Below are 21,866 nucleotides of genomic sequence, written 5' to 3'. Positions count from 1 at the left end.
TAATTCAGTAGAAACAATTATTCATCAACTTCTCACAAAGCACAGAAAAGTGGCAGACAGGCATTTGGCAAATGAACCCGTGCTCTGTTCTCAGGACCTTGTATGAAATATTAATAAGGGCTGTTGTCAAACATTCACATTGGACAACACGCACTTCCTGGTCCAGCAATTATATAACAGAAAGGAAGAAGTTTCTCATTAGTAACCAAACATTCACTTTTCACTTGTGATGAACGCCTCTCATATATAAGATGGCGAGATTTATTTGAGCTTGCATTTTCAAGCTCAAAGTGCTGCCAAAGTGGTCTTTGGTGAATCTGTCTTTAAAAGCCCCCATTTCGATTCAAGGTCTTATGTATGGCAAATTAAAATTCTTGATAGCATGACTGGCTCGAGTCCACAGACCCAGACAAACACTGCACAGAAAACGTCAAGAGACACATGGATACAAATTGTATATATACTCTAGAGGAACATGGTAAATATTAAAACATACAGTATGTGAGATTTCCAAAAGAAGGGGTCTTCTTAAGTTACCATCCCTCTGATATCTGACCTACATTTAGCCCCCAGGAAAAATGTTGACCTTTTCAATGTTGACGTTGTTAACACTTTCATTCTGTAGATAGAAGACACACTATGGGACATAAAACTCTTTCAGCAAAAAAAAATAATAATAATAGACATTCACGCTGGCAGTCAATTAAATCCTTGAGTACGTTTCTAATTAACTACCATTAACAACTGTTTTGTTTTGGTCCTCTTAGTTTTGTGCATCAGTGGGGTATGTAAAATTATGCTTCTTTCAAATGATCTATCCCTCACACATCCCTAATGATTCAGGCCTTCCTCATTTTGCCAATTTGCTGATGTAAACAATAGAGAGATGCAATTAAGCAAGCCCTCCTCACAGTTCTAGATGCTGCCACCTCCACTCATTTTGTAGGCCACCTCCCATCCCTCCTCCTACCAAGAAGGCCCACAGACCACACTCTGCCCCAGAGTGGTCCGCTTTACCTAGACCCACCCCTGCCCCCCAGTCCTCCACTGCTGGCCAGTGTTCAAAAATGGAACATCAAATTGTGTGACAGGGTTTATTACTTCCTACGAAACTTCTAAAGTGTGTAATTATCTGAGCCTCCAGATTGGGCTGGCTTTAGAGTTTCAGAAGCAGTTCCTTGAAATTCCATGTAGGTCTATTGGGTTCTTCTTTGAAAATTGACCATTTTAGCTAAGAAGGTAATACAGAGCACTCTACCCCCTGCACCTTCCACGAGTGGAGAATCCAATTATGTGTTTTACATTCTGAGGGGCTCCCTGGCAGAAGACCAAAAAAAGCAAGCACGGTTTTAGGGCTAACCGGGCTAAGAATGATAATGCCTTTGCTTGGATGGGCTGGACCAGGAATGGTGAAGGTAGTCTGGGTTGGCACTGACGAAAATGTGGGTTGACACTCGTAGTGGGAGAACTGTGGGTTTTTTTTTTAATGGGTAGTTACCAGCATTATAATTACGGAGGCAGCTCCGTAGCACAGAACACATACTTCCACATAAGTCTTTTTTTACAACCATTGTACTTTTATACAAGTTGATTTTTTTTCAGTGAATCTGGCATGGATCTGCAGAGTTAATCCTCAGGTCAAATTGCTTTATGATTTGTAAGAAGCAGAAGGGAAGTATCAGTGTGAGACAACTCGGAAATTATTTCAAGCTTTTTTGAATGGAGAAAACGTCATTTTAAGTGATTTTCTCATTTCACTCACAAATAGCTGTGTATTAGAGGGAAGGGGAAGTGGGGCAGTTACCATCTACAGAAGGGGAAATTGAAGCTCAGATTAAATAACTGGCCAAGGTCACACAGAAGTCAGGGCCTGTGCCAAAAATAGAACCCACTTCCTTGCTTCCCAGGTCTCTGTCCTTCAGGCTGGGGAACCGATATTCTGCAGGTACATGTATAGATAAAATAGTTACCAAATATGTTGGATCTTATAGAATTAAACATAAATGCTAACGGCCACTGGGGCTATCTTTGTTTCCTATGTGGTTGGCGTGAAAAGTAGATGGAGGACAGCATACTTGGGTTGAATACTAATGATGAGCAAAACGCATTTGTAAGATGCAGGCAATGTTTAGGGAGCCTGGGTGGCTCAGTCAGTTGAGCTTCTGACTCTTGATTTTGGCTCAGGTCATACAGATGAGTCAGGCAACAGTAAAAGCACAGAATCGTGCCTTAGGGGAATAAAGATCATGATCTCATGAACTGTGAGATCGAGCCCTGTGTCAGACTCTGTGCTGACAGCGGGGAGCCTGCTTGAAATTTCTCACTCTCTCTCTGTCCCACCCTGTCTCATGCGCACATGTGTGCACACGATCCCATCCCTCTCTCTCTCAAAATAAACAAACATTAAAAGATATATAAATATATTAAAAAGATGCAAGCAGTGGTTAATGTAACAGAAATAGCAGAAGTTTCTATTTTTATTGCTCATCACAGTCAGTAAAGAAAATGAGATTTTCACAAAGAACACAATACACTTAACAGTTTTCTCCGCTGAAGGATATCAGCGTAGGCTGTGGGGCGACTCTGTTCTAGCCTGTCAGTGTTATTTGTGGCCTTGATAGGTAGATGGGGAGAGAGGATGAAAGCAGCCTGTGACAGAAAGAATGAGCGCTCTAAAAACAAAGCTGCAGTAACTGATGGTCACAGGCCCTCCCCCTCCCTGGAGAAAAGGCCCAAACACAGTCCACATTTGAAAAGTGGGGTTTAGTGTTGAAAGGAAGGAAAGACAACCTCAGAAACCACTGTGCCGACCCTGGGCGCTGACGGGAAGGTGAGCTACATTAATGGCTTAATGGCGGGTGCCAGGAAGGATGGCCCAGCAGCGGCCCACCCTCACTCACCACACTCCTGTTTGTGGGGAGTAAATGAGCCAGCCAGGCCGAAAATTCTCCAGTCAGGTATGGGCAGGGCTCCTGGGTGCTCACGCATGTGTAAATTAAAGCAGTCCTGCAACACCTCAGACTCTTCCTGAGAAAATGTAACTGGCTGACCTGGAGTGCCCACGTCGCGCCAAAGCTGTCCTGTGTGCTCCCTGTTTCCTCCTGGGCCCCCCAAATCCATCTCTTCCACTTCCCAAAGAGGGGTCCCTTCAGCCCTCCAGCCCAAGAGGGTGACTCATTCCTTTAGAGACCAATCTCCACACAGCAAACTAGGCACCAAACTAGTCCCAAAATGATACGTGGCAAAAGACTACGCGAGCCAGACTAGCTCACCGCGGGGGCGGGTCAGGAGTCCCACTTAGTTCTTCAAAATCCAGAGGAGAGGCAAAGTTCTAGAATCTACTATGGGCTTGCCAAGTAGGAGTCAGCCCTCCCACATCCTACTCTGCCCCACCCTGGCCTTCGCCAAGTCACCGGTCAGAACCACTTCCTTCCATGACAGAAACGAGTGAGGGAAGCAGGCCGGGACTGCTACTTCAGTCTCCCAAGGCACAGTTTTGTGCTTTCACTGTTGCCTAACTCATCTGTGTGTCCTTCGTTCTTCTTCTGAAATGATCATGTTCAGTTTTCCTCAGTTCTACAGCACTGGTCTACTACACTTCTATTTCTCAAGCACAGCAAAATCACAGTTTACTTTCCATGACTTGGGTTCCCTTCTCGGAAGCGTTAGGTTAGAAATTGTCACTGTTGGGAAACTAGCTTTGTATGTAGGCGGAAAATTCTTCAAAAGTTCCTTAAAGGTCTGGGGGCTTATTTAGAGAGTTTACACACACACACACACACACATACACACACATACACACACACACTGCCAGCAGTAATCACAGCCTCGCCTCCCCATGGTGCTCTGGACTCTCCCAAACACACTACCTCATTTGATCCTCATAGTGGCTCTGTGAAGTGTGTGTAACTATCTTTATTTTACACTAACAGAAGCTATAAACTACCCACACGTGAAAGTGCTGTAAGGTTAACACCCTTATGCATATTCCCTAGGTGATGCCCACACTAACACGGAACAAGTTTAGGAATATCTACTTAGAAACCTGTGCTAGTTGCTGAGGAAGGAATCCAAAATTCCACTTCATTGAGTATTGATCAATTATCGTAATGCTATTAAAAATTCAAAAGAGGGGCACTTGGGTGGCTCAGTCGGGTAAGTGTCCGAGTTCAGGTCATGATCTCATGGTTCATGGGTTTGAGCCCCCCGTCAGGCTCTGTGCTGACAGCTAGGTGCCTGGAGCCAGCTTCGGATTCTGTGTCTCTGTCTCTGCCCCTCCCCCGCTCATGCTCATTATTTTGAATAATAATATTTTTATTATTCAAAAATACACACTAACAATTTTTTTAATTGAAAAGAAATATTCTAATTTTACGACCTAACCCCTCAAATGTGCAGCAGAGTAAAAGGGGAAAAGATTCTGTGATTTCCTCTCTGCTCGTTTGGAATCTGAATTGAAAAGGAACCACTTTTTTCCTCATTTCTTTTATTCCTAATGTTTTAGAAGAACTCTAGGTGGATCAAAAGCATAGCTAAAACACAGCTCAGCAGGGGATCACATTAAAATATGAAGTTTCTGTGCATTTTATTTATGGCTCTTAATTTCAATAGGTGAATTAGTTGGGCAGTAGTTCTGATGGTTTTAAAAATATATATTTATGTATTTACTGGACTCCAGAAAACTATACAATCTAAGTCTGAACCTCTTTAACTTAGATACATTAACCAGTTGGCCATATGAAACCGATTAATAAGTTTGAGCTCCTTAAAATACATTCAAACCTCAAAACTAAACTAAAGCTTTGGTTGTGTCCATACATACATATGTCCTTGAACTAGAGCCTAAAATTTAAATACCAAGACTTATCCTATATATTCAAGAGTAATATTATTCACCTAACCTCTTGACAGCCATGCATAGCTTCCACCATGCAAATATGTTACTTTGTAACTCAAAATAAGATTCTAAAAATTCACCCAAAAGAATGCCCTTTATTCAAATGTCACTAACTAAAATTCCTATGACGGAATCTAGATGTTAGGTATACAAAATATATTTATATAAAAACATATCTGAAAACTTCTAATAATTAAGGAAGGATCCATTTATCTGCCAATTTTAGCTTCTGTCGAAAATAAATCTAGAAGTAGATTTATTCTATTTATGTCCTAGTGTGCAAAGCTCCCGTAGATCTTTCTCGACTATTTCTAAGTTAAATGTACTGCTTTAACCAGCAAAAGTCCAATCTCGGCCTGACCCACGTAAGGCACTCAGTCTGTCAACTAAAGAAAAAACTATGAGAACTTCCGGTGGATGTGCACAATTCGTAGCAGATAATTTCAAGCAACAATTTTTTTTAAATGAAGCATCACTGAAAATCTTAAAGCTTTTGTTTCTGATCTGTCTTGTGATCGGTTTAAAAAATGCCTTGAACAGACAGTACGTGAAATGGTCAACAAACACTTATTGAAGAGCTGAAGCACTGCTCCGAGACTTGAGAGAAGTCAAAGAGAGTGAGAGCTCGGTACCACAAAGAAATCAGAGAGCAAGGGAGTTAATGTCTCCAAAGTTTTACTTCGGTTGACTTCATTCCCCAAATACATTTTTTAAAGTTTATTTATTTACTTTGAGAGAGCGCTGAGGAGGCGCAGGGAAAGAGGAGAATCCCGAGCAGACTCCACACTGCCAGTGCGGAACCCAATGTGGGGCTCAAACTCACAAACTGTGAGATCATGACCTGAGCTGAAATCCAGAGTCAGATGCTTAACCAACTGGGCCACTCAGGTGCCAAACCATATTTTAATAGCATTATTCAAACCCAGCTTTATAATATAACATTCCCTCACAATTGTTATTTTCTCACAGAGTTCCCAGGTCTATCCTAAATAGGATTGAAATTTTAGATTTGTTATTATCAAAACAAAAATTAAAAACATCTATAAAAGACGAGGTTATTCTACGAAAATTCACTTTATGCTTTTCTCTGAATAGCTTATTTTTCATTTATTTGCATGTCAAGTTAGCACAAATACGGGAACGGATCCACAAATATGTACGCCTACCCCTACATTCGCAAAATCATACAAGATCTCGGTAGATCCCGCTCTGTTTTGGGTTTAATACCCACAGTGGTAAAGAAGAAGTCAAGATTTGTGATTTCTCCATATTTCTATTCTTAGAAAATGAAAATGATATTCAGATAAGAAATCCGGACATGTGTGGCAACAGCTACTTCTCAGGAGCCCTAGACCTCATGAGTAACTTTCACTCTCAGAATAAAAGGCCTTACACGAAGGATTAAAACACAAGATGAAGAAAAGCTGACATTGCAGGGAGAATCTAGAACACCGAACAGCTACTTCCACTTGTGCTAGCATTGTGCCTTCCTTAGCGTTTAGCAAGCTAATTCTTTTGTTCTGTTTTTTTCTTTTTGAATAGCACTTTCCCCCAACACTCTACAAGTGGAGTTAAGAGCAATAAAGCTAATTTTATAGCAGGATGATCATTCTTGGGCAGGCTCAATAATATCTTATTGTTGCACTTATTGATTCTATTCCTGTTCTTCAAATCGGCTCCCATGAACTGTCCTTAGCATCATTCCTCTAGACTAAACAAAAATGGGAAAAGAGCAAACAGGGCTGTCATCAACAGGAAGCAAGGAAACCCTGTATGATGACCAGAAGGTAGGGATGTATCCACTCAGCAAATACACAGTGAGCATCGACTACTATGGGCACCGCACCCCAAAGATACAGAGGTGCTCTCAGTCAGTTTCAGGGTTAGGAAAGACGAATGGACGCACACCTGGCAAAGTCACAAGGGTGTGAACGGGGTGTGGTTCACACTGAAGAGGGAGAAAGGGGTCTGAATGGGGCAGTTAGGAGCATTCTCAGCGGAGAAGCTAAGCCTTAGGGGAGAAGGAAGGACTTCTCAGGAGGCAGCAAATGGGTGGAAGTGCATTTCAGATGAATGGAAGAGCATGAGTAGCAATCACCAGTGCAGGGACGATCTCACATCGTATCCAATGTTCACAAAATGAGAAGCAGGTAGCTGAATGACCCGAAGCCTGGGGATTCTCAGTTGAAAACGAGACTGGAGTTCAAATCTGAGTTTCCAAAAAAGGCTCACAAGGCCACCTTAATTCTGTCCCTGTGCCCCCCAAACTATAAACTAGAGAGAAAAATGATGAAATGGCTAGAAATGAGTAAGGAATAAGAGTAGATAATGCCTACTTTTTCCCAGGCAAGGGGAAGACTTTGCCCCAAATATGGATGCATACCCCGTCTTCAAACTTCCATCTCTGTCCATTGAAGAATCACAAGTCCAGGCCTCACAAGTATTTGAGAGTTAGTCAGTCAGGAAGTAAACTGTCCTTACCTTGCTTTAGAATGATTATGGTTACAGGGACGCCAGAACCACGTGACTGTAGGCTGAGGGATACCATAAATGGTACACGTCAGGCTCTGTCTGCTGTCCAGAGGGTAGAGGGTTGGGTCTGGGAAGGATGACACGGCCTTTTCATAAATCTGGGGTTTCACTGGAAGGGAGATGAACAGGAAGTCAAGAGCTGTGCAGTGACTTTCTCCCGGGTCACAACCCAAAGGACTGCATTCTTACCGGTTTTGATGTCAGGGAAACAAACACATATCTGTCGGCATTACAGCTATTTTTTTTAAGTAGAAGTGTTTTGATAACAGTAAAGAATTGATTCCATGGTATGTACATCATGATTATGGTTATAAAAAAATTTATTGCTTACAGAAGACAACAAGCAGATGTGAAATCATTTTGATGGGGGCATATGTGGTTTTTGAAATAATTACTTAAAAGGGGCACCTGGGTGGCTCAGTCAGTCGGTTGAGCGTCCGACTTTAGCCCAGGTCATGATCTCACGGCTCATGAGTCTGAGCCTTGCATCAGGCTCTGCACTGACAGCACAGAGCCTGCTTCTAAGCCTCTGTCTCCCTCTCTCTCTCTCTCTCTCTCTCTCTGCTCCTCCCCTGCACATCCTCCCTCTCTCTCTTGCTCTACAAAAATAAAACATTTACAAATACACAAATAAAATACTTAAAAGTTTGTTTCCTTTGATGTTGCCACATTGCCTTTTGACTTACAATTTTTCCTGAACTTCACTCCTCCCCAGAACCAGAACGAGGTAGGAACGGTAAACTTACCATTTACAATTAAAGTGGTGGTAAGGTTTTTAAACACACTGTACTTCTTTACTGCCAGCAAGATTGTGTAATCTCCTGCATCTTCTGCGGCAACATCTTTGATGATTAGTGAGTAGCCATGAACCAAACAGCGAGCTGATTTCTCAGTCACAGGGAACCCATCTTTTAACCTGTGGTTAAGGGCATGGGCATGAGGTCATTCCACACTGCCTCTCGGATAACACATGAACACTGTCATTTACGTTTGTGAGCTCAAGTGGCTATGTTCTAAGGCTTTCATCTCAGCATTCATTGAAAAAATTGAGTCTCTAACTTTCCAGTAAAGCCAGGTGGGGTTTTTAAACTAAGAAACACGGAGCACCTGGCTGGCTCACTTGGAAGAGTGCCTGACTCTTGATCTCGGGGTCATTAGTTTGAGCCCCACACTGGGTGCAGAGATTACTTAAATGAATAAAAAAACTTAAAGAAAAACTAAACTGAGACACACTTCACATTTATTGGCAAGGAGGAAGAAGTCCCTTGAAGGAAGAAAGAAAAGTGATGGTTTAAGGTACCCACAGGGATGCTGGTCACCATGCGACTTAAGTATTAACCCAGAAGCACTGGCTGATCCCATCCAGATGTTTTTCCGAGTTTTCCATGAGGCTTCATCAGCGGTACAAGGGCCATTGTAAGTCAGATCAACTAGATCATTTCTCCAGATAAAAATAAAAATAGACTTTTCTATTGTGGTCTCATGTGGAGTTCTTATTAGTTGAATAAATGGTCACCCCAGTTGTCCCTTTCATCAACTATAGTGAAACCAAGATTATCCAGATTTTTCCCCAGAGGAAGAATAGTTAAGGCACAAAACTCACAAACAAAAGATACAAAACTTAATTTTTTTTTTTTTTACTTTAAACATATCAAGGCCTAGACATCCTGCAATTGGGAACAGAACCCGGAGTCGGGAGTCCTCAATGCTTGGCTCCACTCAGCCGCTCTGTTCTGCGCATCTGGCTTGTCCGTGGAGGCATGAGGTTTCTCCCAGTTTTCTTGAGTTTTGTGAAGATTTAACTCTAAAATTCTATGAGTTCATAACACTGCACAGCTCTTTTACTGGGTGTTTTTAAATCCGTTAATTTATTGTGTTCTGCATAAAGGCAGAACATCGGAAATGGTAACAGTTCATATCCACGCAAGTCCTGCAGGCAAATTTCCGTTCCTACTGGGTGTTGGTTCTGAAGCGGTCCACATGACTATGCTCTACTTTATGACTGCAAATAGCATCTTAGTTTACTTTAAATTGCTTCCCATTGTCAATCAGTGTTTTCAAAGCTGCATGGTATATGCGTTTTAGGTCCTGGCTACATAGTTACTGAAGAAATTGGCACCAATTAATAGATGGGGATGCTCTCAGATGCTTTGGAAAGAGCGAATGTATCACCTAGAGTGATTCAATTCCTCTGAAGGGATAATGGACACTCATGGGGAATGTACTATTGGAATTTTGGTACATCATAATACAAACAAAATATCTCTCTTTTCCTGTGACGGCACGGAGGGGCAGAGCACCGAGTTAAACTTTCTCTTTAACTCCCTATTAACTGTTTGAGGAAACTGGAAACAAATACTGCGATCACATGCTATCGAAAGCAAAATAAGGGCCGGTGGAGGTAATTCCACAGTGGTACCACTTCTATATTGTCTGGGTTGTTTTCCTAATCGGTTTTCACACTGTACTCTTTGTTTAAAACGTAATGGTCTGAGCCAAAGATATTGGCGTTTGAAAATGATTTCACAAAATGACTGCAGATTATAAACAGATTACATTGTTTTATATCAGGTGTTGTGCGAACAGAAAAAAGAACCTGCCTCAGGAGTTTCTGAATATGCAAACTTCAAGCCAAAAAAACCCCACAAAAAAACCAAAACTTAATTAGTTCAAGTAGGTCCATTCGCCCGCCTCTACAACTGAATAAGTTCTTGTCTCTATTAATGTTTGTTTAATTTTAAAACAAGGCTGGAACTTTCATCCCAGCTGTGGATAAAAGAATTACTTTCAGATAATAAAAGAATTATTATCCTCATTACAAGGGCCCACTTCTTCAGGGTTAATAGAGCATGTGACATATTCAAGATGCTTCCTATCCATTGCTCAACACACTCCATTCAAAGGACGTTGACATCATAGGGAGGTTTCAAGCTGCAGAAAGTAGTCACAGGGAGTGAATGGGACACTCACCTAATCTCTTGCTCTGTCCTGTGACCCTCCAGGCAGGTCTACCTCCCTCCCAGCCAGCCCAGAAATCCACAGCGTTCTCTGCTTTCTACTGCTCTCTGGGGACCTTATCTTGCTATTTTTTTTTTTTTTTCAGGAATTCAAGGCACTGGGCTCCTGCATCTTCCCACTTGCACAGCATATCTTAAACTGATAGGGAAATAATTATGGTCCTACCATAGGACTTCTGGCGAGGGAAATGCCTTCACTTTCGCAGACAGCCTGTAAGACCGCTTTCCAGCAACGGTTTCCAGCACCTGCTGTTTTCGATGTTTCACGGTGATGAATGCTTTATCTTCCAAAGGAGAGGTGATAAATAGATTAGAAAAGACTATGTTTATCTTGAATAGGACAAAAACAACCCAAATCCCTGACTCATTCAAGGTGCAAGCCGTGACTAAACAGAGCTGAATTTTAATCAAGACTATCGATGAGCCCAAATATTGATCCACAAACAAAAGAATTCAGAAGCACTCTAAGCAGTGAAAATACTTTCACATCAAATGGTTGCAAGTAAAACAGAAAAGGAGAGGCAGGGAACAGAAAGTAGAACACCTCAGATACCCACATCGCAAGAACAGAAGAGTATAGATACTTCTAAAAAATCTACTTGCCCCATGTGAGTATAATGGAACAAAGTCTTTGGACACCTTAAAATAACTGATTTGATTTAAAAAATCTACTGGAGAAAGTCAAGAGGATATCAAAAGGGGCGCCGGGGTGCATCAGTCAGTCAAGCTTGACTCGGGCTCTGGTCATAATCTCAGTTTGTGAGTTTGAGCCCCATATCCGGCTCTACCTTGACAGCTCAGAGCCTGGAGCCTGCTTTGGATTCTGTCTCCCTCTCTCTCTCTGCCTTCCTTCTCTCTGCCTCCCTTCTCCCTCTCCTTCTCTCTCTCTCTCTCTCTCAAAAATAAAAAACATTAAAAATTTTAAAAAAAGAAGACTATCAAAGGCCATTGCCAGAATTGTTCCACAGATTCTCTCCCTCACCATTTTCCTTTTAAATAGTGGAAATAAGTAAGGTTTTTAAGGACTCCAAAGAAGCTTAAGTATTTTCTTTATAGATCTTGCCTACCGGAATTAAGCAACAACATTAGGACTTCCTGAGACTAACACCAGGGATGAAATCACATCAATTCTAAGTAATTTATCACACCACATTTTCATTTCTCTAAATCCTGGTGGTACCTGACAGATTTTCCCCATAGAATAAAGGTAAATCTGTCATATTTTTCTGGCTTGTTCATATGGAACACTAAAAAAAATTAATATAGATTACAACATGATCTAACTGAATTATTAACCACAGTATACTGGGAAGGAAAAGATTCTCTGTCCAATTCGAAAGTACTAAAGAGCACACGGTGCCTCTTGGCCCAAACAGAATGTACATTTGTATAGAGCCTGTCCCCAAACCCACCGTGATTAGAAAGCAGAAGACGAGTTGCTTACCATATACATGCACTGAGATGTTGACAGATTTGAGTGACGGGCCACTCTTCACATGACAAGTATAAAGTCCTTTGTCTCTGTTTTGCACATGCTGAATCGTAAGAACACTGTAGAACACATTAGTATGGGAACCGCGTTGGCCAATGCGCTGCCTTATAGAAGCCCTCTTATTTGTCTGCAAAGAAAACGTATAATAAATGTAGAAACAGTCCTCGTTCGCGCTCAAGGCTACAGCATTTCTCAGGTCAGGACGGACGGCCACGGTTTCTGCCGAGAAGCAAACCCAACTAAGGGCAAGATGTTTGGGAACTCAGTCTGTCTCGATGCGTTTCAAGTATCTGACATAGTGACATTCCTTTAGCGCTTTGTTTTCTCTGGATGGACATTCATATACACGATCTCATGAGGTTCTCACAACCACCCAGGGAGAAGGGCAGTATTGCTGCCCTTTTACAAGTGGAGAAATGAGTGTCAGAGACCACAGGGGGCTGGAAACTCAGGCCTTTTGAGGGTAAATCTAGTGCCTTCCCTCTAGCACACAGCGCTCTAACCAGTAACTGGTTGTCTGGGCATAGATATCACTAGCTGGGGAATCATTACCTTTAGTACCTGGCTTAATGACTGTGTCTCTAATAAACCACCATGTGGGTTTTCTTTCGCTCTCTTCCTAGAAACAAGGGAAACAGTCAGGAGTCTGGCTACGCGTACTAAGCTGCAATCGTCCCGGGTTCGTGGTCTATTTGAGCCATGCTCTCGCCACTTTCGGCTAAATCACACCGAGTGGATCTGAGGACGTGCAAAGCCATCTACAAGTTCAGCCACCATGCTGGCGGTGGCGGCGGAGCGATGCTGTCCTGCGTCCGCCTCACGGAAGACCGAGAGCCGAGAGAGGGCCCAGAGGCTCAGCCGTGCAAATTGGCCACAATGACTCCTTCCTGGTTTTGAGAAGATGAGATCACATTGCCTTTTCCTTTAATTGTTCCTTCCCCGCCCCCAGTTTTTAGCATTACATTTTATACCACCTAATATGTTTTTTCTCCCTCTCTGTCCCTCCCCAGGAGGAGGCATGGAAAAAAGACATAGGTGCAGAACTGGTCTTTGGGTCTTGAACTCAGCGCTCCTCTGTACCATGTGTAAGAAACTTCTACCCACCTGTCATCGTATTGTCCTGTTGGAACAGACAGACATGGTCAGGCCATTTTCTCCCTTCTCAGCAGTAGCCAAGGTCAACCACACCATCAAAAATCAGAGAATCAGTCCCCTAAATAGACCGCAGGGTTTTCAGCAACTCTATGTAAGTATTACTTCTGTCTTCTCCCTTAGACAACGCTTTCCTTCCCAATGTTCAATAACATTGGTGTTTCTGCCTTTGGAAAACAGCTGATCCTTGGTTTCCGATATCTGCTTTGTCTAGCACTGTAGCCACCAGCCATATGTGGCTGTCAAAATTAAAATAAAAGGGGTGCCTGTGTGGCTCAGTCTGCTGAGTGTGGACTTCGGCTCAGGGCATGATCTCGCGGTCCATGAGTTCAGGCCCCGTGTCAGGCTCCGTGCTGATGGCTCAGAGCCTGGAGCCTGCATCAGAGTCCGTCTGTCTCTCTCTCTCTCTCTGCCCATCTGCTGCTCACATTCTGTCTCTCTCTCAAAAAGTGAAATAGACATAAAAAATTAAAATAAAAAAATCCAGGGGTGCCTGGGTGGCTCAGTGGGTTAAGCGTCCGACTTCGGCTCAGGTCGTGATCTCACAGTTTGTGGGTTCAAGCCCCATGTCGGTCTCTGTGCTGACTGTTTCAGATTCTGTGTCTCCCTCCTTCTCTGACTCTCCCCTGCTCACACTGCTGGGTGGCTCAGTGGGTTAAGCGTCCGACTTCGGCTCAGGTCGTGATCTCACAGTTTGTGGGTTCAAGCCCGTGTCGGTCTCTGTGCTGACTGTTTCAGATTCTGTGTCTCCCTCCTTCTCTGACTCTCCCCTGCTCACACTGTCTCTCTCTCTCTCAGAAATAAATTAAAAACATTAAAAAATTTTTTAATAAAAAAAATTAAATTAAATTAAAAAATCCAGTTCCTTACTCAGACCAGCCACACTCTACGTGCTCATTAACCATTCATGGCTAGTCATTACTGTATTAGGCAGCAAAGATATTTCAATCACAGGAAGTTCTACTAGACAGCGCCACCTTAGAAGGTAACTGGCAGTCAGTAGATGTATTCTCACCCCCTTAGAGTAGAGCCACTGACAGGGCAAGAGTTTCTTCCCTCCTGGTGTTTATTGAGAATATCTGATTTCTATCAAACCCCAGAAAATACTGCTGCCAAGTCACAGCATCTTTATTAAATGAAACAACATTGCCTTCTAGAAAATATGACTGAGGAGTCCTTGCTGTGTTCCTAAATGGTACTTGTTACATCTTTTTGTTGCGGAGTTATTCTATTTCCATGGCAAGAAATTTCGATGAAAAACAACAGTAGCTTGGGGCCAATGCACTCATCCGTTGCACATAATTTAATCATAAACTGACTCTGTGATTGGACAGTTTCAATGGCAGAACACATGACTGTGCTTGGGCTCTGCCGCCAAAATCATACTAACACACAGCAAAGGGGTGCCGCAGCGACAGTTCAAGTTTCTCAACTGTTGATCGTAGATTCCCCGTCTACCCGTTTTCAAACGATTGTTCGCCGGGATGTCTGCTTTGAATGAGGAAACCCAACTTAGGTCTTCATTCTTCTTGTTTTCTCTGAAGGACAGCTCCGCCCCTTTGTCGCTTCACAAACGGGAGGACTGGATGGCCGGCTTGTAATACCTATCTTTTCCAAACATGCTCCAATCAGGTGCCTGACTGTCTGCCAGTATCTTCAATTAATGCACCGACAACAACTTTTTATTGTTGTTCTTACAAAAGATAGCTCCTGCCTGGCATCTAGTGATAAATCTCTCTCTCATCTCTAAATCCCAGAGAAACTTTCCAAGGATAAAACAATCCCCTTTTCCACCCGGAATCATGCAACAGAAATACCAGCCTCTACACTTCAAAACAAAACCTCCAGACATCAAAGGACCATATCTGTGCCTACATACTCCCGGGATGTCAGACAAGGAGAGCGCCCCCGACAAACCCACAGCTTCCTTGTTGACTCAAGCTGCCACAGGAGGCAGAACATTCTGGTCTTTCCCACCTCAAAAACTCAGTGGCATTTCACTTGCCAAAAATAAATACCGCCCTACAGGAGAAACAGAAAAAATGTCACTCACTTCACCAGGATAACTCCAGGTCATCTGGACTCTCGTGTTCAAGGCAGTGGTGGTTGTACAGTTCAGAGTAAGAGTGTCGCCACGTAGCAGCTTGACTGGGCTTGGGGTGCTTATTTGGACATCTAGGATGGTATTGGCTGCGAGCATAAGAAATGAGAGATTTATTTTTTTTAAATCAAGGTTCCATCAAGCTGGAGCATTTCCAGCTTACATCCACGCCTCTGGAATTCCCACTTACTTTGTCGATAGGTAAGATAGTTTGTCTTGTACAAATGTCCGTTGACTGTTGTTTCACAGGCCAGAAGCCCTATTTCTCTGTACGTGGCATTTGCTATTATAAAACCCTTCCTGCTGTCCCAGATTATCCGCTTTCCATCAGGGATCAGGGTATCAAGGGGAAACTGAAAAGAAAGAAACGTGCTTTAACAAAATCGTACTCGCACTGTGGCGATACTGTTCGACCGATAGTTTGTGAGAACGTCATTTCCACCTACAATGAAAACAGGACGGGTAGAAACTCTAGTTTGTCCTAATTGGCTTTACAGTTCTCTTCGCATGTGGCAAGACACGCACGATTATGATAAATTATAGTAATTATGGGTAATTCGTTATCAGCCTCAGCAACAAGCCGAACCCACCCAGGAGGGACCCGGCCGTCACGTCAGACTTCCAGTGGGAGCCCTTATCACTTGGCCTCCGGGAATCATCCCTGGAATAGACCGGCCTGAGGCTCAACAGAGAAACCATTTAGGAGTTTTTCCACTGGGTCTGCCAGTTTACCCTCCTGAGTCTCATCATCCGGAGCTTTTAATAAGCCATAACTTGTCCTCCCATTTCGCATGATTTAGGAAAGAGGAGGCTGCCCTAACGGCTCTGTAAGTAATCCCAGGTCCTTTGAGATGCACAGCATGAACTTGGCGCTCGCTGGGGTTATCATCTGGGAGGGAAGGTCCAACGAAACGGACACTGGACACAGCTGCAAACAGATGCGGAGGCCAGAGACGCTGTGGTGAATGAAGTGCTCTCAGATTCTTAGAATCATTCCCGAACACGAGGAGTCCAAACAGAAGAAAGGAATCCGTGATTCGGTTTGCCCTGATGCCTTCTGCTGGACGCCAAGGACTTTATTTTTAAAGACTGCGATATAAACAACCCGCCTTGAGATTAGGCTCTACAGAGGGATATTGCTTCATATTGAGTGGTTTCCCCTGATGCCAGATTGCCAGCCCAATTTCAGACAAAGAGCGCTCTGACTACCCCTGTGACCTATCCCCCACTAGGAAAGGGGGATGGGGGAATCAGATTACCTTCCCACAACAGATTATAAAGGAAAGGCCAAACTGCCCCGAAGAAGTTTCAGATCTTTTCTATGTTCTTTTAAGTTGGTTAGGCGTCTGAGTTCGGCTCAGGTCATGACCTCACAGTTCGTGGGTTCGAGCCCCATGTCAGGCTCTGTGCTGACAGCTCAGAGCCTGAAGCCTGCTTGGGATTCTGTGTCTCCCTCCCTCTCTACCCCTCCCCTGCTTGTACTCTCTCTCTAAATAAATAAACATTACAAATTTAAAAAAAAGAAGTACACCTTGCATCGCTCATCTATTTATCGTTTATTTATATTGCTTGCTGAAGGAGCTAATCTGGCTGGGATTTGTGACTCTATGGCAGAAATTCCTATGTGAGAAGTCACCAGTGCCCTCTCCCAGGGAGTATGTCTGTGTTGGTCCATGTTACCAGAGTGTTACTTAACTCTGAAATGAGCTGCAGCCTTGTTTCTGAGGAACTGCACGCAAATGAAGGATGCACTTCATGTTTTAGTAAATCATGATCCTATCTGCAAACTTAGGAATGCTAAGTGGGAGAAAAAGAAGCTTCTCCTCTAACTTGGTGCAAATTATTAAGGGGAGTGCTCAGAGACTGAAGTCAGGGATTGAAATTTCTGATGCTTTAATGGTAGGTGAACCCAGGGGTGCCTGGTGGCTCAGTCGGTTAAGCGTCTGACTCTCGGTTTCTGCTCAGGTCGTGATCTCATGGTTCGTGGGTTCGAGCCCGGTGTCTGGCTCCATGCTGACAGTGCTGGGCTTGCTTGGGATTCTCTCCCCTCCCCGCCCCCACCCCCGCCTCTCCCCTCCCAGGGCTCTCTCTCTCAAAATAAAAAATAAAACTAAAAAAAGTATAGCTGAACACAAGCATGTGCTGGATTTTTGTAAAAGAAAGGTTTGCCGATGGACTTCCTCGGCACAACTGAAAAATATACTCAAGTTTCCATTAAGGTTTTAGACTAAGTTTCTCTTACTCTAATCTACCCTTACTGCCACTAACGGTATTCCATTGACAAGGAAACTTTGTTCAGAGTTGACAAGAGCTAAATTAGCAAAGACTATGTAGCTCATCCGCTATGGTGGTGGCTACGTGTGTCATAAAGAGGCCAACGGATGAGCAGTCTTGAAAGAAAGGACTGTACGGGGAGGCTGTGTTCAGGTGACCTTGACTCCGCCACTGCTGGCCATGGGAAAAGGAGAGGGAGGGGATGGCAAGTTGAAAGGGTTAAGAGGAGAAGCGGAAGGGAAAGATCTTATATTAACTTTACGGCAACATACGCAGAATCGTTCCCATATATATGCGGCAAACGCAAACCTCTATGACCACACTATGCTTCTCTCCCTTTCTTGTGTGTATTATGATCTCAGGTACAAAAAGAGAGAAAATAAGCTTCCCCCTCAAATTTGTACACGTGGGAATTTGGGAATGGTTCTCTCAACAGGTAAGTGATCTGCATCAGACCAAAAAAGGCAGGGGACTTGCATGAAACAGAGAGGTTCCAGAGCCCCATGGCATGTGCTATATTAATCACATAGCAATTATTACCTCAAACTACGAGGAATGGATACCATGCTTGATAATAAGGATCACTGGAATATCAGTCAAGTGTTGACTATTTTTTTAATGTTTCATTTACTTCTGAGAGAGAGAGAAAGAATCTGAAGCAGGCTCCAGGCTCTGAGCTGGCTGTCAGCACAGAGCTCAATGTGGGGCTCGAACCCATGAGATCATGACCTGAGCCAAAGTCGGACGCTTAACCGACTGAGCCACCCAGGCGCCCCAAGTGTTAACTATTAAAGTGTTAGATAAATACCCTTGAATGAGGGCTCAGCTTGTAACAGGAACTGTTCTAAGTGCTTTAAATGCCTCACCTCAGCTACTTCCTAGTACCCATGTGAGGTGGGTGCTACTGTAATCACTCCTCTCTCTCTCCAGTGGGGAAACTGAGGTAGAGGGAGTATTGATAACTTGCCAGTTAGTTCAGCATGTAAAGTGGCTGGGTGGTAAGAATCCAGCAACATGCCACAGGGCTCTGCTCTTAACCACCCTGGTCCTTCACCTGTATGAACAGGTGAAGCCATTAGCAAAGGCAGCAAGGGCATGGAAGGAGAAGTCAAGATATGGATTCCATTGCCCATTGTGGCCTTGGCGGGAGGGGGTCTTCAACTCCAGGACCTCAGTTTTTCTTTCCACCAATTGGGTTAGCTCCTCTGGCATTTCGAACCCTGAAATATACTGCTTTTCAATTATTGGTGCTGATACACAGATACAATGGAAGCCCAGACCTGTCACCGACAGACTACATTGAGGGCTTGTAGCAAATCAATAATGTAGGGGAATGCAAGTGAAGATGACACTTCCATCATCTTCCAGGATTCAAGGTCAACAGTGATACTGAAAAACCACTCCACTTTTCCAACTCGACTACCGCCACCACCACACACCTCCTGAGTACCTACTATGTGGTGACCGGTGCTATGTGCTGCCTTGGGACAGCCTCAACTTTTCCTCTTAAAGCTCAAACCTCCTAGGGCCCACCACAGCTTCCCATTCGGGGAGTTCATGTCCGACTTTTAACCCTGGTCGACTCCCAAACTCTTACTGCCAATGAATTAGCTGGAACATCACATCTTAGTTTTTGTCTTTATTAGATTCTACCCCAAATCTTTTCCTTCACCACATGCATAATTTACAACACGATATGAAGGGGAAAAAAATCTCAAGTATAACTTTCTTTCTCCTTCATTTTTTTCCTTTTCCTAAGCAGCTAAGTTTGGATGCCCAGCAGGAGATAAGCTTTTTGTTACTGGGAACTTCACAACCCCAACTAAATAAGCATCTGTCTCATAGTTCTGTCCTCAGCAAAAAACTAAATTAACCACTCTCTGCCAAGCTATTAATTCACAGAGGGAAGAGGAATGGGTTTTCCCACATTTGCAGACATTTGGGCTTGTTGCAATATAGAAACATTTCCACGATGTTAGTTCTTTCGTTATATTCGCACCGATTTATGTCCCCGTTATTTTATTTCATTTAAATACAGGCATGGGTATGACTTCTAGCACTTAGCTTTTATAATAAAAAGACGTTCCAGAAAAGTCCCCGGGGCAGCCCAAATGTCTGTAAGAAAATCATTCCAGAGTGATAAAATGACTAATTCACTGTGCTCATTTGCAGGAAAGACCATCTGAGAGAAGAATTGCTCGGTTTTACCTTTTTTAAAGTAACAGTGATGTTAGGTGACGTGACCCGGCAGGGGATGATGGCCTCCCTTCCTTCAGTCATATATATAATTTCAGGTATTTCAGTGTGCATCTCTAAGAAAGGTCTATCTGTATCTGAATGAGAAGAAAATGGGAAAAAAATACATATATATAAATGGTTGTTATCGAGAACACGCAGACACCACAGCTGGATGAAGGTCCCCCGTAATGTAATCCGTAAAATTCACGTCCTGGTCTCTGAATTGGGCCCTCTGTTTCTGCCCAGGAAAAGAATGCTTCAATAACGAACGAGGTTCCTTCTTCTGTTCTTGGCCTTGGATCATATTGCCCCTGATGCCTTAATATGCCATTGTGATGTGGGCGCGATAGCGGTGGGTTTAGGTCACTATGGGAAAAACCGCGGAAGTGCAGGGAGCAAGCAAGGAAAATATTCTGCATAAACTTCTTACCACAGCGATGCTAAGTGCGTCAGGAAGTGCCCTCCGGAGCCTTTGTAAGTAATCAAAGGGCCACCCCCACCCCTCCCGGGGTGCAATGGTCAGCTGACTTCGGAGCACAGATGACAGCAGACAGAGGTAAGGCAGAGGTGTCAATTTGGAGAGAGGATTAGCATTTGAATGATAGAAGCCTGACTCCCAGCCCATTCCCAGCAGACTAATCAGGAATGAGAAGCTCTGAGCTGCTTAGAGCAAGGGGAAAGGTTGGAGAAGCAGTGTTGAAGGCTACATTTACTTCACAGGCATATTAGATGTCTTTAGAATGTACTACATATCTACTAATAGCCCAATGCATGCCAGTGCATGCAAAGAGGTCTAGAAAAGGCTTTAGACAATCACCAAAATACCACCCTTAAAAAAGTATGGCATCTGGCCAAGTCTCAGAGGCCAGATGGATTTAAACCACCTGTTCAAGTTCCCTGTGGTTTCCCTGGGGGCCAGAACAAGCATCACATGCCTTGGAAACACTCGCACAGTCTACTGTGCCCTGGCCCTCCGGACCCCACTGACATTTCATGATCTCTTCGAGAGTCGTTGTGTTCCCATCTTCTGCCCCTGGCTCCAGCCTTACATACCCAGATGGCGAGAACTCCAGTGTTAACTCTCTCCATCTGGCCCTGAAAGACCCAATGAGGCCCCCACCTGCTTGCTGTACTTCAGGAAGCTCACTCTGGAAGCTGAATGGAGAATGGGAAGAAACAGAGCAAGAGGTAGGCAAGTGGTTGCCTAGACTAGATGGTGGCTATGAGCCTGTTATGGGTTGACCTGGGTCCTCCCCTCCCTCCCAAAACCAAAATGTTGAAGTCCTGAGCCCCGGGACTTCAGAATGTGACCTCATCTGGGTCAAACAGAGCCACTGCCCACGAAATGATCAGTTACATACGGGGGGCCTCTACTCTGGTATGACTGGTGGCCATAAGAAGATGGCCCTATGGAGATAGACGTCGGAGGGAGAAGTCATGTAAAGACACAGGGAGAGACTGGAGAGGGACAGCTGCAAGTCAAGGCCAAGGATCGCCCGCAACTATCACAAGGTAGGAAGAGGCAAGGGAGGGTCCCCCTACTGGTTTCCGAGGTAGCATGGCCCTCTGACGCCTTGGCTTCAACTTGTGGGTTTCTAGAATGTGAGACACTACATTCCTGTAGTTTTAATCCCCCAACCCCCACAAAAAAAAGGTGACACTGCTGTAGGCTGCCTAAGATGGAATTGTTTCACACACACACACACACACACACGACACTAGACAGACCCTATTATCACAGCCCAGCTCACATGCCCTAGATTTCTAAATGATTCCTCCTTGTCCTCCGGGAAGCTCTGCTGGGCCAGTCCCTTCCTTACACCCTTTCTCCGCCCAGCCCACCCCCTGGGCTTCCCCCAGACCCCCAGCGCTCGCTCTCCACAACAATACGTCAAACACTGGACGCCGAACTGGCAGGTTACATCTCTGGCTACACACTGGATGATGAATTCCTAGAGGAGAGGAAACAGACCGTAGTCATCCCCGTCTGACGTGTACGGAATCAATGAATGAACAAACAAACAAATGAATGAACAAAATGGATGAAGGGCTCTCCAACAACCTTCCTCTTACAGATGAGAAGACAGAGGTGTAAATACGTGAAGCAACACATGTAGAGCCAGGCCTGGAGGCCTCCTGACCTCCTTCCTGTGTCCCCACCCT

General features: G+C 44.0%; 1 protein-coding gene across 1 annotated transcript in view; it reads right to left on the bottom strand.

The window, feature by feature from the left end:
- Positions 1-21,866, bottom strand: part of FLT1 (fms related receptor tyrosine kinase 1) — a gene marked incomplete at its 5' end in the record, with an annotated part of 150,185 nt that overhangs the window by 105,096 nt on the left and 23,223 nt on the right. Inside the window, 7 exons of the mRNA XM_077745413.1 lie at positions 7,379-7,538; positions 8,176-8,345; positions 10,613-10,730; positions 11,891-12,065; positions 15,144-15,280; positions 15,382-15,544; positions 19,674-19,798. Coding sequence (XP_077601539.1) covers positions 7,379-7,538; positions 8,176-8,345; positions 10,613-10,730; positions 11,891-12,065; positions 15,144-15,280; positions 15,382-15,544; positions 19,674-19,798 — 1,048 coding nt within the window. The remainder of the gene's footprint in view (positions 1-7,378; positions 7,539-8,175; positions 8,346-10,612; positions 10,731-11,890; positions 12,066-15,143; positions 15,281-15,381; positions 15,545-19,673; positions 19,799-21,866) is intronic.

Source organism: Crocuta crocuta, unplaced genomic scaffold (assembly GCF_008692635.1).
Source record: "Crocuta crocuta isolate KB4526 unplaced genomic scaffold, BGI_CrCroc_1.0 scaffold258, whole genome shotgun sequence".
In the NCBI taxonomy this organism is placed as follows: domain Eukaryota; kingdom Metazoa; phylum Chordata; class Mammalia; order Carnivora; family Hyaenidae; genus Crocuta; species Crocuta crocuta.
Note: the sequence above shows the minus strand (reverse complement) of the source record. Positions and strands in the feature narration are given on the sequence as shown.